The following is a 15,208-nucleotide window of genomic DNA, read 5'->3' as shown; positions in this document are numbered from 1 at the left end:
AGAACAGAATGTGTAACTATCTGTTTACAAACTATAATGACACATTTTACTGAATTGTTAATAATAGAGCTTTGATAAAAAATACAAGCTTCAAATTTCTTCACTTGAATCCTCATTATGTTTTTCCCATTAACCTCCATTGTAAGTATATTTACTGTTAACACATTCTGCATTTCGTTTTACAAAAGAAGGGGCGAGCAACATTTACATGCCACTGATGCTGCCAGTAGAGAGAAACTCACTGTTAACCTGAAACTATTGCTATCAATAATTCATCATTATATTGTCATCTGTGTCCACAGGGTTGAAGTTTGTGCAGAAGTTTGCAGGTACAGTGTGATTGACACCATTTTTTTCAATACACTCACAATTCTGTGTTAATCTATATTATATACTGTACATCTGAAATGTCTGATCTCTCTCAGTGGATGTGACTCTGGATCCTGAAACAGCAGATCCATATCTCATCCTGTCTGATGATGGAAAACAAGTCAGTTATGGAGACATTGAGCAGGACGTCCCAGAAAACCCAAAGAGATTTGAAGACAGTTGTGTTCTGGCAAAGCAGGGATTCAGTTCAGGGAGATTTTACTATGAGGTGCAGGTGAAGGGAAAGACTCAGTGGGCTTTAGGAGTGATCAGAGAATCCATTGACAGGAAGGAGGAGACTGACAGTTTCCCGAGTCCTGAGGATGGATACTGGGTTATGATGCAGATTATTGAGGATCAAAATGTAGTTTGTGATAATTCAGTGGTTTTGTTCCCTCACAGAGTGAAACCTGAGAAGGTTGGTGTGTTTGTGGATTATGAGGAGGGTCTGGTCTCTTTTTATGATGTGGAGTCCAGATCTCATATCTACTCTTTCACTGGTCAGACTTTCACTGACAAACTCTATCCATTTTTTAGCCCAGGCGATAATGATGAAGGTAAAAACTCAAACCCACTGATCATCACTCCTGTCAGATAAAATGAAAAAAAAAAAAACATGCAATCTGAAAAGATTAACTATGGATGTGCTGCTTAAAAAATAAAAGTATATTTTACTTACAATTATAAAGAAAATGTAAATGTTATTGACAAAATGTGTACAAGAGCAAACTAAAACAAGAACTATAATAAACTATTATAGTTATATGCACATTTGAATGGCTGATTTGTTATGAGTCTATATTTCTAGTCAAGACAATGACTTCCTTGCTTTTCTCAGTCATTATTACTTTGCTTTTTTATCTACTATAACAATTTTTATGATTACATATATATGTTGAATTTCTACATAATATGCTAAATTTCCAGAGTGTTTCTCCATGTTATTTTGTAAGGAAATCTCTGAAACCATTTTCTCTCTCTCCTCTCCAGCTTTGGTTTATATTGTAATGACGGCATCATCTGAAAGTGTTCAATTCTATAACTGATATGTCTTGTAAACTAAAAAACTTTCTAATTATTATGCAAATACACATTGGAGAACAATGAATATCTGCTCACATAAACATTACAACAGACAGACAGGATATAATTTAAACATGGAGGATCTTTATTGCTGAATTACATTAATTGTGAATGAAAATACTGAATTATTATTCAATGCAGATGATCCTTAAATCTAGTACATATTCTTCAAGAGAAGCGAGAGCATTAGAAGGCTTTAGTTCACAATGACAGTGTTTTTCACTTTGCTTTGACCACGATATCAGCAAATCCGTGCACCTGAGTGAGCAGACGGCAGTCCATCGATGCCAGGAGCTTCTGAGAGCCGGAGACGGTGGGAACAAACTTCTCCATCAGTGTAACCGTCGCAAGCTTCTCCACATCACTGACAGACACAAAGACAATATCAACTCTCTGGAAGCTTCATTCTTTAAATATCATATTTAATGCAGTACAATTATGTTTTTAAGCAAATCTACAGTGCATGAACACATCACAGCTGAAATTAAACTGCTGTTAAACACGGAAAGTCTTACCCATACGGGATCTTTCTGACACTCTGCATTCCCAATCCCTCTATACGGAACAAAACGTTCCTCAACACTTGTGACAGCGGGTTCTGGAACGTGATCTTGACCGTCAACTCTTTACCCACCACAGCGCCCTCTAGAGGCTGAAACATACAAACACAATCAACAGATGGAGAGATTATTTTTGTGATGAACTGAATTCGTCTGTAGTGTTTGTATTTAAGTAAAAGCAAAGCTGAAACACTTTGAACACATAAATAGACAGAAATTAGGGACACAAAACATGGAAATCATTTTTGTTCTAAAACAACTTTTTAGTCTGTTTTTAACTGAGCATCACTATACAAAGTTTGCTTTCTTGCCTCCGTAACTCTCAAATCTCATTCGCACTTGTGTACAATTCAAATATAGTGCCTTTAAATGTGCTGCACCATCTTGAGCATCTACACTAAACGAAATGGATTCTCACATGTGACATAACTGAACACACACGTGGCAGTTTGAATATGCAAAATAGAAAATGAGATTTGAGATCTAAGATAGAGAGAATAAATATTGAGTATGTTCCTCACTTGAGCATTATATGACTTCAGACGTGAAATATAGTGTGCAAGTCAGAATATAGTGCACTACTATTATGATACTTTACAGTAACATAATCTAACTGCAACCAAAATGTAACATCATGAAACAGAAAAACATGTTGTGGTTGTTACACGTGACAAATAAAGACTAGAGTCTCATTGGCTTACAGTGATAATGAGGTCTGGTGTGCGCAGTCTGAAGTTGAACTGTGTGGCCAGAATCTGTTTGGTCTGATTGACCCGTCCGGTGACCGTGAGCATCAGAGCGCCCTGATCCACCAGATGATTCATGTACTCCTTATACAGCAGAGTCCAGGGAATAGTCTTGGCTGAGGGGAGACAAGGGAACATGGCATTAATGACAACAATAAAACAACTCATTGTTATGAAGAGTAATTAAAATATTTATAAAATGCCTCATATATATATATATATATATATATATATATGATTCCTGAAATTCCATGGATTTCATCCTACATGAAAAGTCAGGAACAAACTGGGATTTTTAAAGGCAGAAAATGTTGTGAAAATGTTAATATGCGTGTTCAACTGAAGAGCTTTCATCCAATGTTTTTGTGCTCATATTCCAGTAATTAATGGACTGAACATTTATAAGGCAAACAATGCATTTTGGGCCATTATATTTTTTCGCTCTCAAAAATGAATGCACAATTTATGTTGTACTTAGCAGTTTTTAGGTTTTTTTCCCCCCTCTAAAATTTCTCATAATTGTGGCTCAGAATGTCCGAGTTAATAGTTGCATTTGTTAAAAAACACTTTATGATGAGGTCTGATTTGCAGTGAAGGATTACAAATTTAAGAATTTAAGTCAGATATGCTTTAAGAATCTTGTATTTAGCTTTTAAGGTTAAGATGATGATATCACATGAATGATTCTGCTCTGCTCAGCAAAGTTGCAATTCCTGTTTTCTCTTTATTGTCTTTAATTGCTCTTGGAGCCAGAGTCACAGCCCAGACGTTGAATCGTTAGGCTGATGGGATTAGCACATATGCGTTTGAATGGTTATGCTGATTGGATTGAGACTGGTAACACGCTGGAGTCTGGGGCGGGTTCCTTAACCTGTATACTTCATTTGCATGCTTTGTTCAGAGTCTCCACCTCTATGTAATCCCTCCCCTCTTTGAAAAGTATAATTACAATGAATACTGTATTATGATCAGACTTGATGAACTACAGACTCGGAAGAATAAATCTCTTCTGCTTATAAGATCCATCTCAAGTCTCCTGGTCTTGCTTCGATGAAGGAATAAAATTCCCAACAGCAGTCAGTGTTCAAATTCATCCCAAAAAGGTTCAGTGGGGTTCAGTTCAGACCATATAATGCTTACTTTCAAATGGAATTTTAAACAGATATTTCTGTGCGTGAACAGCATCTTGATCACTTCGATTGGCCTAAGATTTATGGATCTTGATTAGCTAAATGTTGCATTAATTTCCCTTAAATTTAAGGAGTTTAAAAGTCAAACTCCACTCACTCTCTAGCGGTTTGAGGTCAACATTAATCTGGTCCTTCTTCACGGTGGCTTTCAGCACTCCAGTGTAGTACATGACCAGCACCTCATACAGCAGACTGGCCGTGCGCTGCTTTGAGCCCTTGTTCTTCAGGACGATGGAGAGTTTGGCGTCTCCACCGATACGAGGTCCTTCCCCGACCATGACGATCTCAATGCTCACGTCGTTGTCGGTGGGTAATGGGTACAGAGTCGGCTTGGAGCCGAAGCGACAGGCCCTTTCCACAGCAATGCGTTCCTCCTCTGAACCTGAGAGGCAGGAAGATAAAGGGAGAGAATGAGGAGTGTGAGTTGCTGCATTTTATTTAAGAGTTGGAGTATTAGCTCGGTTCCAAATGCTAGAAGATTAAGGAAAATTGTATAACGTCGTGGTATAACGGACACACTCGCGCCCTCAAGAAAGCAGCCGGAAGAAATGGAGCGCAGCTGGAAGAAAACAGAACTAGAGGTTTCTCGCATTTCGTGGAAGGAACGTGTTATTGCATAGAGAAAGGCCTTAAAAACTAGATCTTCTTACTTTTCGACTCTCTTAAAAGAGAACGAACAGAACCATAGGTATTTATTTGATTCAGTGGCTAAATTAACAAGAAATAAAGCCTCAACTTCAGACTTTCCCAAACAGCACAGCAGTAATGGCTTTATGAATTTCTTCACTTGCTAGGTGAGGAAATTACAACCATGCAACCCTCTACTACAGTATCACATCAGACGTTATGTTACAGACCCCCTGATGAACAATTTAATTCATTCTTTACTATAGGAGATTGAAGAATTGGCTAAACTAAATCATCAGAATCGACAACATGTATGTTAGACCCTATACCCACTAAGCTACTGAAAGAGAAGCTTCCCGAAGTTATAGATCCTCTTCTTAATATTATTAATTATTCATTGTCATTAGGATATGTGGCAAAAGCTTTTAAGCTGGCTGACTGCTATTAAACCTCTCATTTAAAAAACGCAACTTGATCCTAAAGAATTAGTTAATTAAAGGCCGATCTCGAATCTACCTTTTCTATCAAAGATACTAGAAAAGGCGGTATCCTCACAACTATGTTCCTTTTTAGAAAGAAATGGTATCTGAAAGTCAGGATTTAGACCATATCATAGTACTGAGACAGCTCTCAGAGATACAAATGATTTGCTCTTATCTGATCGTGGTTGTCTCTCTCTATTAGTGTTACTGCATCTTAGTGCTGCATTTAATACTATCGACCACAACATTCTTGTGAATAGACTTGAAAATTATGTTGGCATTAGTGGAGTTGCATTGGTTTGGTTCAAATCATACTTATCTGACCGTTATCAGTTTGGAGTAGTAAACGAAGAGATGTCAATATTGATCAAAAGTTCAGTATGGTGTACCACAAGGCTCAGTACTAGGACCGCTGCTGTTCACTCTGTACATGCTACCCACACACACACACACTCACTCACTCACTCACTCACTCACTCACTCACTCACTCACTCACTCACTCACTACATGCTACCCTTGGGAGATATCATTAGGTGTTAGTTTTCACTGTTATGCTGATGATTCTCAGCTCTATATTTCTTCATGCCCTGACGAAACTTACTAATTCACAAAATTAACGGAATGCATAAAAATTGGATGACTAGTAATTTCCTACTACTTAATTCTGAAAAAAACAGAGATTCTAATTATTGGACAAAAAAACCTCTGCATGTATTAACCCAGAATACTGTCTAACACTTGATGGAAGTCTTCGTCGTCGGTTAGGAACCTGGGTGTGCTCTTTGATACCAATCTTTCATTTGAAAGCCACATTTCTGACATCTGTAAAAACACATTCTTCCATCTTAAAAATATATCTAAACTACGACATATGCTTTCAATGACAAATGCAGAAAAGTTAGTTCATGTGTTCATGACATCAAGGCTAGATTATTGTAATGCTCTACTGGGTGGTTGCCCTGCACGCTTAATAAACAAACTACAGCTGGTTCAAAACGCAGCAGCTCGAGTTCTTACCAGAACCAGGAAGTATGACCATATTAGCCCGGTTCTGTCAAAACTGCACTGGCTCCCTATTAAACATTGTATTCATTTTAAAATCTTGCTGATCACTTACAAAGCACTAAATGGTTTAGCTCCGCAGTACTTGAGCGAGCTCTTAACGTATTATAGTCCTTTGCATCTATTGCGATCTCTTTAACCTGGCATTCACATAACATCAATTTCTATTAATCAAATCAGTTTAATGATGGTTAGGCTGCAAACAATTAGGGCAACCGAAACCGGGAACACTTCCTATAACACCCAATGTATTAGTTACATCACAAGAAGAATGACATCTATTCTAATATTAGTCTGTCTGTCTCATCCTTATCCTGAGGTTACTGTAGTCAGTCGGATCGCAGTCCTGAATGTCAGCAGACACCGTGTCTACGGATACTATAGTATCCCCTGTGAAGGCCTTGTCGACAAGACAGCCATCGGCACAGATCATCAGCAGAGACCACAAGAACCAGACAGGTCCTCCGCACAGACCCTATGGCCAGCTTCAGCTCCATACAGGTGCGAGTATCGAATCTGAGTTCATGCTTGAAACAAGATCTGCCCGAGGGGTCAGAAAAATAATCTAGTTTTCACTTATAATTAAGTATTTTTCTGACCCCACTGACAGACTTTTTTCTTGTTTTAAACACAAAATCAAGAAATCAAGAATTATAACTAGTAGTTTTCCTTCTCAAGTAAACATATCTTGATTCAAGGATTTTTAGATCTGTAATAGAAAACGAGAAAAAAATGCTGAGAAAGAAAATATTTTTTGTTTATTTTAATTGTATTATTACTTATATTTAATTTAAATCTTTTGTTATGCATTCTCATTTTAATTTTTATCTTTTTTATTGTTATTATAAAGTGAGTCTCATCTTCAGTCCAGGTATTTTGGATGGTATTTAATCTGTTTTTATGTCAAGTAATCTGTGCTTGTCAAAATGTATTTTGTATTGTAAAGCACTTTCAGCTGCATTTCTTGAATAAAAGCTGCTATTGTATACAAATTAAGATTATTATTATTACAATAATTAAATATGCATAGTTATGCATGTGAATGAATATAAATATGCATGGGAATGGGTTATTATTTTAGAGTTTACTGCTATTAAAGATGCATGATAATAAGGAAACGTGTCTATGATTCCTTAAAATGCTTTACAGGAAGGTAGACTGAGGTTTTGGACACAGATGCATTAGTTGTGTTACCCTCTGGGTATTTGTAGAGGTGTGTGATGTCTATGCGTTCCTCTGATCCCACAGCTTTGGTACTGATGCGCTGGCCGATGGTGTTCTTCTCCACGCTGACCTGACTGAAACTTCCATTGGGTTTCTTCTGCCAGTAGATCCTATCACTGTTCACCTGAGACACAGTGAAACGAGTTCAGTGGATGTTTTGACTCAGAGATAAAATTTAATACAACGCTCAAAATGAATCATCAGATCAGCAAATGAAGGTAAACAAGGCAAAGGCTTCACCTCGGCAAAGACGAACGGCGTGTCGAATTTCAGGTCGACTTGTCCGTTGCGGACGGCGGAGACGGGCGTGGGGCCGCAGCGGTACGAACCCTGGCTGGGCTCCTGAGGGGTCGCGTCCACCACCTGCCAGCCACCGTAACCCACCGGCAGGTCCGGGCGGGCCATCCACGACTCGTTCCACACGTGGAAGTTCCTACACAGGAACAGAGCTTATTGGCAGTCGGCAATTCACACAAATATAGTCGAATAAAATAGGGCCTGAATCTAAAAAGTAAAAATTAAGTCATTCTTATGCATCACATGTGGTCATATCAGCTTAAAATGCAAAAAAGTAAAAGTAAAAGTTTCGGCTCTTTGCCTTCGTCAGTGTCGCCTTAACCTTCGAATACTATTGATCATCAGCTGCGGGAGGTCAAACTAAATATTTTATGAGCGGTTTTATTTTCTGTGTTTAATATGACGTTTGAATCTTATTTAACCATTTTGAAAACTTCGGACATCCCTAAATGTATTATAAAATCCTAAATTTATATTTATAAACTAAATAAACAACTACATACAGTAAATGCAAAAAATATATTTAAATTAAAATTAAATGGAAACTAAATTAATAAAAAAAAAAAACAGGTAAAGTTTAATTTCCCATAAATCACAACTAGCTATTTTTAATTCTAAAGGGTTCAACATTAAATCTAAGTTTTATATTAGATACTTGTTCATATTATATATCTATTACTTTTAAAATAAAATAAAAATGTTATTTCTTTGGGACAGCTCTAAATACAGTTCAAAACCCCTGATTTTATATTGATAAACACTAAATAAACAACAATATAAATACAATATATATTAAATTAATTTTTTATTTAATTTAAATCAAAACTAAATTTAATTTTAAGAAGAAACTCACGTAAACAAGCCATTTTTCATTCTATAGTTTATATATTAGAAATAGGTTTTAATAGATAATTGTTCATGTAAAATATCTATTACTTCTCAAAATATTAATAAAAAATATATATTTTTGCTTCTAATGCTTAAAATAAAAGTCATGGGACGCAAAAATGTCTGATATTCATGGATAGTGTCAGTAATGATCACTTATCTCTGTAAAGCTGCTTTGAAACAATCTACATTGTTAAAAGCGCTATATAAATGAAGATGACTTGACTTCTATTTAAGAAAATCTAAAAAACATAGCCTAAAAAGTTTTTTTTTTTTTTTAAATGACACATACAGTAATTATAAAATAACACTGATGACATTAATGCCAATGATGAAAGGAACATGTGATATTGATTGATGGATGGTTGTTTTCATCATACCAGACAGAATCGTTGGTCTTGTCTTTAATTAATTCCATCTTTTCATCAATGTAAATGTCAGTGGTCAAGGAGAGATCGGTGTCGTGGGCGGAGCTGAAGTTGCTCACACAACGAGTCGGGATACCGAGACATCTCAACACTGAGAGAGAAACAGGAAGAGAAGCGCATTACAAACACAGAACGGAGAACAAGCTGCCGACACAATGGTGAAGTTCTCTTAAACTTTCCCAGGTTAGTTATATTTATAGCGCCCCCTTGAGGACTGACGGTTATCACAACAATCACGCGCTGGCCAATCATTCTCGTCTGATTTGCATACACATACAGCGTAGGTTTTGGCAGACTACTTAACAATTACATTCAGTCTTTTAGAAGATGTTTTTATGCATTAATTCATTGCATATTATCAAATGTATATGAATTATGCCACAGAAACACAACGTACCAGAGTTCATGACTCCAGCGTAGACCCAGCACTGGGCGAACTTCACGGGTTTTCCTCCACTCTTGTAATACTGTTTGAGAATGTCGCCGCTCCCGCTCCAGGCGGTGGGAGCCGTCCCGCCTGCATAGCTGTCCGACCAATTACCCACCAGCACTCCTTGGTCGTCATTAGAGTTCACCTGTCACAGAGAAGAGGAGGTGAGCACAGAGAACAGGTGCTTTTTAGTTGTGGAATCGGGCATCTTCAAGCGGTTTCTGAGAAACTCTGTTGAAAGTGGATCGGACCAAGCACCACAACAAACTTGTAGCCAATCAGCAGTAAGGGGGCGTGTCCTCTCACGAGGGGGGAGGTGCCTGTGCTTGATAGAGTGTTTGTGAATTTGGGGGTGGAGCTATCATGATAGGGGCGTGTTTGTTTTGGTGATTTCAAATATCAACAGAATTCTTCAGCATTCTGGGTTTTTAAAAATAAAATTATACTTATATTCAGCAAGGACGCATTAAATTGACCAAAAGTGACAGTAAAGACATTTATAATGTTACAAAAGATTCTATTTCAAACAAACGCTGTTCTTTTGAGCATTCTATTCATCAAAGAAAATGAATATTCAATCCTGAAAAATAAAGTGCATGACTGTTTCCACAGATATTTGATCAGCACAACTGTTTTCAACATTGATAATAATCATAAATGTTTTTTGAGCATCAAATCATCATATTATCATATTATAAGGATTTCTGAAGGATCATGTGACACTGAAGACTGGAGAAATGATGCTGAAAATTCAGCTTTGATCACAGGAATAAATTACACTTTATTATATATTTTCACACAGAAAACAGTTATTTTAAATTGGAAAAATATTTCATAATTTTTACTGTATTTTTGATCAAATAAATGCAGCCTTGGTCAGAATAAAATACTTCTTTCAAAAACATTAAAATAATAATCGTACCCACCCCGAAAGTTTTAAATGTACTATATATTTATAATATCAGTGTAATATTTGTTTAAAACATAACTTTCCTCAGTTGTTTAGACAGTTTATGAATGCATGATGTCCATGTGTTGTGAATGAGACTCACCAGAGCAGAAATCATCCTGGACACGATCACCGGGTCTCTCCATTCGGTCATAGCGACCCGACCCCTCCCCATCAGGAACAGACACGCTTCCAGCACATCCTGCTCAAACTGATGAAACACACATTTCACTACAAAATCATATAATAATATTTTCTTCTAGATCTGCTGTAGAGCCGAAACAAACTTTGATTATTTTCCTGTTATCTCTGTAAAGCTGCTTTGAAACAATCTGTATTGTAAAAAGTGCTGTGTAAATAAAGGTGACTTGACTCCACAAAATCATAATAATGATCATAATAATAGCAACAACAATCTGAATAATAATGTCAATAATAGTAGTGGGAATAATAATATAAATACTAATTTAAATAATAATCATAGTAATAATAATAATAATAATAATAATATAAATACTACTAATAACAATGTAAATAATAAAATAATAATAAAATTTAAATAATGTAATAATGCTAATCATATAAATAGTAATAATAATATTTAAATACTACTACTAATAATAATAATAATATTAATAATAACGTAAATAATGCTAATAATAGCAAAAAAAGGAAATAATAATAATAATGTGGAAATAATAATAAGAATAAGAATACAATAATTATATCATTAATAGTCAATAATAATAAACACAATAATAATAATAATAATAATAATAATAATGTCAATACAAGTAATAGCAATGGGAAATAATAAAAATCACTTATATATAATAATAACAATTTACTACTACTACTACTACTACTACTACTACTACTAATAATAATAATAATAATAATGTAAATAATGTAAATAATGCAAATAATGTAAATAATAATAATAAAGGAAAATAATAAAAACAATTAAAAATATTATAATATTAACAATAATATAAGTAATAATAATAATAATAATAATAATAATAATTACAGCCATAAAAACAATAATAATAATAGTCTCTCTATATAATGGAGTTGTTTCACACCTGGGCATAATTCCATGTTCTGGCTCCAATTTGCCTCTCGGTTCCGTAATAAATTCTGCCCATGCTGTTGAGAACATACTCTTTTCTTTCCGCCTCGTTACTCAGATACACAGAATCATCTGAGGAAAGACAGGTGTAGGTACAGTAGTGTTACTCCAGTGCTGTAAATGAAGCCAGAATGAGTGTGCTGGGCCCGTACCTTCACACCAGGGGTTGAAGAGCAGGAACAAGTCGTTCGGGGCGCAGGGGAACACCAGTTTCCCCTTCGGAGAGAAGGACACGACAGTGATCATGTAGCGGCCGATGGAGGCGCTCGCCAGGGTGTTCACCGACACACGGACACGGTTGTCCTTCTGCTCCACGATCTTCATCTCCCAGCCGTTGTCTTCCAGCACGTCGACTAGAGGAACAGAGATGCTGATCCCAGTCGTGACGACAGAACCTGAGGAAGAGAACAAGACGTGGAAGAGTTACATTGTGTCTTAAAGATCAAGCTTTGATCCGTAGCTTGAGAGATATTTCACCCAAAAATTTAAATTAGCCCATGATTTACTCACTCTCAAGTCACCCTAGGTGTGTATGACATTCTTCTCTCAGACGAATACAATCAGAGTTATATTAAAAAATGTCCTGACTCTTCCAAGCTTTATAATGGCAGTGAATGGCTGTTCCGTTTTGAAGTCCATAAAAGTCCTTAATCATATGCATGCATCTATCATCATAAAAGTGCATTTATCATCATAAAAGTGCATCTATCATGATAAAAGTGCATCTGTCCATCATAAAAGCGCATCTATCATGATAAAAGTGCATCTATCCATCATAAAAGTGCATCTATCATGATAAAAGTGTATCTATCCATCATAAAAGCGCATCTATCCATCATAAAAGTGCATCTATCCATCATAAAAGTGCATCTATCATCATAAAAGTGCATCTATCATGATAAAAGTGCATCTATCCATCATAAAAGTGCATCTATCATGATAAAAGTGCATCTATCCATCATAAAAGCGCATCTATCATCATAAAAGTGCATCTATCCATCATAAGTGCATCTATCCATCATAAAAGTGCATCTATCCATCATAAAAGCGCATCTATCCATCATAAAAGTGCATCTATCCATCATTAAAGTGCATCTATCCATCATAAAAGTGCATCTATCATGATAAAAGTGCATCTATCCATCATAAAAGCGCATCTATCCATCATTAAAGTGCATCTATCCATCATAAAAGTGCATCTATCATCATAAAAGCGCATCTATCCATCATTAAAGTACATCTATCCATCATTAAAGTGCATCTATCCATCATAAAAGTGCATCTATCCATCATAAAAGCGCATCTATCCATCATAAAAGTGCATCTATCCATCATAAAAGCGCATCTATCCATCATAAAAGTGCATCTATCATGATAAAAGTGCATCTATCCATCATAAAAGCGCATCTATCCATCATTAAAGTGCATCTATCCATCATAAAAGTGCATCTATCATGATAAAAGTGCATCTATCCATCATAAAAGCGCATCTATCCATCATAAAAGCACATCTATCCATCATTAAAGTGCATCTATCCATCATTAAAGTGCATCTATCCATCATTAAAGTGCATCTATCCATCATAAAAGCGCATCTATCCATCATTAAAGTGCATCTATCCATCATAAAAGCGCATCTATCCATCATTAAAGTACATCTATCCATCATTAAAGTGCATCTATCCATCATAAAAGCGCATCTATCCATCATTAAAGTACATCTATCCATCATAAAAGTGCATCTATCCATGATAAAAGTGCATCTATCCATCATAAAAGCGCATCTATCCATCATTGAAGTGCATCTATCCATCATAAAAGTGCATCTATCATGATAAAAGTGCATCTATCCATCATAAAAGCGCATCTATCCATCATAAAAGCGCATCTATCCATCATTAAAGTGCATCTATCCATCATAAAAGTACATCTATCCATCATAAAAGTGCATCTATCCATGATAAAAGTGCATCTATCCATCATAAAAGCGCATCTATCCATCATTGAAGTGCATCTATCCATCATAAAAGTGCATCTATCATGATAAAAGTGCATCTATCCATCATAAAAGTGCATCTATCCATCATAAAAGCGCATCTATCCATCATTGAAGTGCATCTATCCATCATAAAAGTGCATCTATCATGATAAAAGTGCATCTATCCATCATAAAAGCGCATCTATCCATCATAAAAGCACATCTATCCATCATTAAAGTGCATCTATCCATCATTAAAGTGCATCTATCCATCATAAAAGCGCATCTATCCATCATTGAAGTGCATCTATCCATCATAAAAGTGCATCTATCCATGATAAAAGTGCATCTATCCATCATAAAAGCGCATCTATCCATCATTGAAGTGCATCTATCCATCATAAAAGTGCATCTATCATGATAAAAGTGCATCTATCCATCATAAAAGCGCATCTATCCATCATAAAAGCGCATCTATCCATCATAAAAGTGCATCTATCCATCATAAAAGCGCATCTATCCATCATTAAAGTACATCTATCCATCATAAAAGTGCATCTGTCCATCATAAAAGTGCATCTGTCCATCATAAAAGTGCATCTATCCATCATTAAAGTGCTCCACACTGCTCTGGGGGGTTAATAAAGGCCTTCTGAAGTGAAGCGATGCTTTCGTTTGAGAAAAATATCCATATTTAAAACTTTATCGACTAAAATAACTAGCTTCCGGCAGACTGCCGTACACATGTTGACTTACGCCAAAGAGTAACAGTTGACGATGTATGATGTAGGAGTAGCGTAAGTTTTGACGCCTCTCGCGGTTCAAACAAACAAACTCAAGCTCCTCCCACATTTCTCTTTAAAAATTGTCATTTTAAACTTCTAATTCGTGACTGGTGTTTTGTTTTGCTCTTTCCTCTGTGCTTCCACGTTCGTCATTACATCGTTTGTCAGGTCAAGTGTTATTCTTTTGGCGCAAGTCGACTTGCATACTGCCGTCTGCTGGAAACTAGTTATTTTAGTCGATAAAGTTTTAAATATGGATATTTTTCTCACACAAATGCATTGCTTCAGTTCAGAAGGGTTTTATTAACCTCCCAGAGCAGTTTGGAGCACTTAAATGATGGATAGATGAACTTTAATGATGGACAGATGCACTTTTATGATGGATTGATGCACTTTTATGATGGATAGATGCACTTTTATGATGGATAGATGCACTTTAATGGACAAAAAACATACAGCCATTCACTGCCATTATAAAGCTTGGAAGAGCCAGGACATTTTTAATATAACTCTGATTGTATTCGTCTGAAAGAAGAATGTCATATACACCTATGATGACTTCAGGGAGAGTAAATCATGGGCTAATTTTCATTTTTGGCTGAACTATCCCTTTAAAGGTCAAGCTTTGATCCGTCAGTGACTAATGCAGTTATTCAGCAAGCACGCATTAAATTGAATTAAAGTGACAGTAAAGACATTTATAATGTTACAAAAGATTCTATTTCAAATAAATGCTGTTCTTTTAGAACTTTCTGTTCATCAAAGAATCCCGAAAAATTAAATGTATCATGGTTTCCACAGAAATATGAAGCAGCATCACAGCTGTTTTCAACATTGATAATAATAATCATAAATGTTTCGTGAGCAGCATTGATTAATAAAGAAGCAGCAGGATTAGAGGGATTAGATGCCATCATAACTAGTCCTGGCCCGAAACCAACCACTTCATGACTCACATCCATTAGCATCCAGATACA

The 15,208-nt window shown here is 36.0% G+C and overlaps 2 protein-coding genes across 2 annotated transcripts in view; one reads left to right on the top strand and one right to left on the bottom strand.

The window, feature by feature from the left end:
- Positions 1-967, top strand: part of LOC308703248 (E3 ubiquitin-protein ligase TRIM39-like) — a gene marked incomplete at its 3' end in the record, with an annotated part of 40,638 nt that extends 39,671 nt beyond the window's left edge. Inside the window, exons 6-7 of the mRNA XM_081386568.1 lie at positions 303-329; positions 426-967. Coding sequence (XP_081242694.1) covers positions 303-329; positions 426-967 — 569 coding nt within the window. The remainder of the gene's footprint in view (positions 1-302; positions 330-425) is intronic.
- A 550-nt stretch (positions 968-1,517) lies between these two features.
- tgm1l4 (transglutaminase 1 like 4) overlaps positions 1,518-15,208 on the bottom strand; it is a 17,721-nt gene continuing 4,030 nt past the window's right edge. The window contains exons 4-14 of the mRNA XM_081386814.1: positions 11,621-11,863; positions 11,422-11,540; positions 10,440-10,547; positions 9,355-9,532; positions 8,910-9,048; positions 7,585-7,777; positions 7,315-7,468; positions 4,046-4,330; positions 2,714-2,874; positions 1,968-2,104; positions 1,518-1,816 (exon numbers count right to left, since the gene is read on the bottom strand). Coding sequence (XP_081242940.1) covers positions 1,672-1,816; positions 1,968-2,104; positions 2,714-2,874; positions 4,046-4,330; positions 7,315-7,468; positions 7,585-7,777; positions 8,910-9,048; positions 9,355-9,532; positions 10,440-10,547; positions 11,422-11,540; positions 11,621-11,863 — 1,862 coding nt within the window. The 3' untranslated portion in view covers positions 1,518-1,671. The remainder of the gene's footprint in view (positions 1,817-1,967; positions 2,105-2,713; positions 2,875-4,045; positions 4,331-7,314; positions 7,469-7,584; positions 7,778-8,909; positions 9,049-9,354; positions 9,533-10,439; positions 10,548-11,421; positions 11,541-11,620; positions 11,864-15,208) is intronic.

The sequence above is a fragment of the Scardinius erythrophthalmus genome, assembly GCF_964197995.2.
Source record: "Scardinius erythrophthalmus genome assembly, chromosome: 15".
Lineage (NCBI taxonomy): Eukaryota > Metazoa > Chordata > Actinopteri > Cypriniformes > Leuciscidae > Scardinius > Scardinius erythrophthalmus.
The sequence above is the reverse complement of the archived record's forward strand: the minus strand, read 5'-3'. Positions and strand labels throughout refer to the sequence as shown.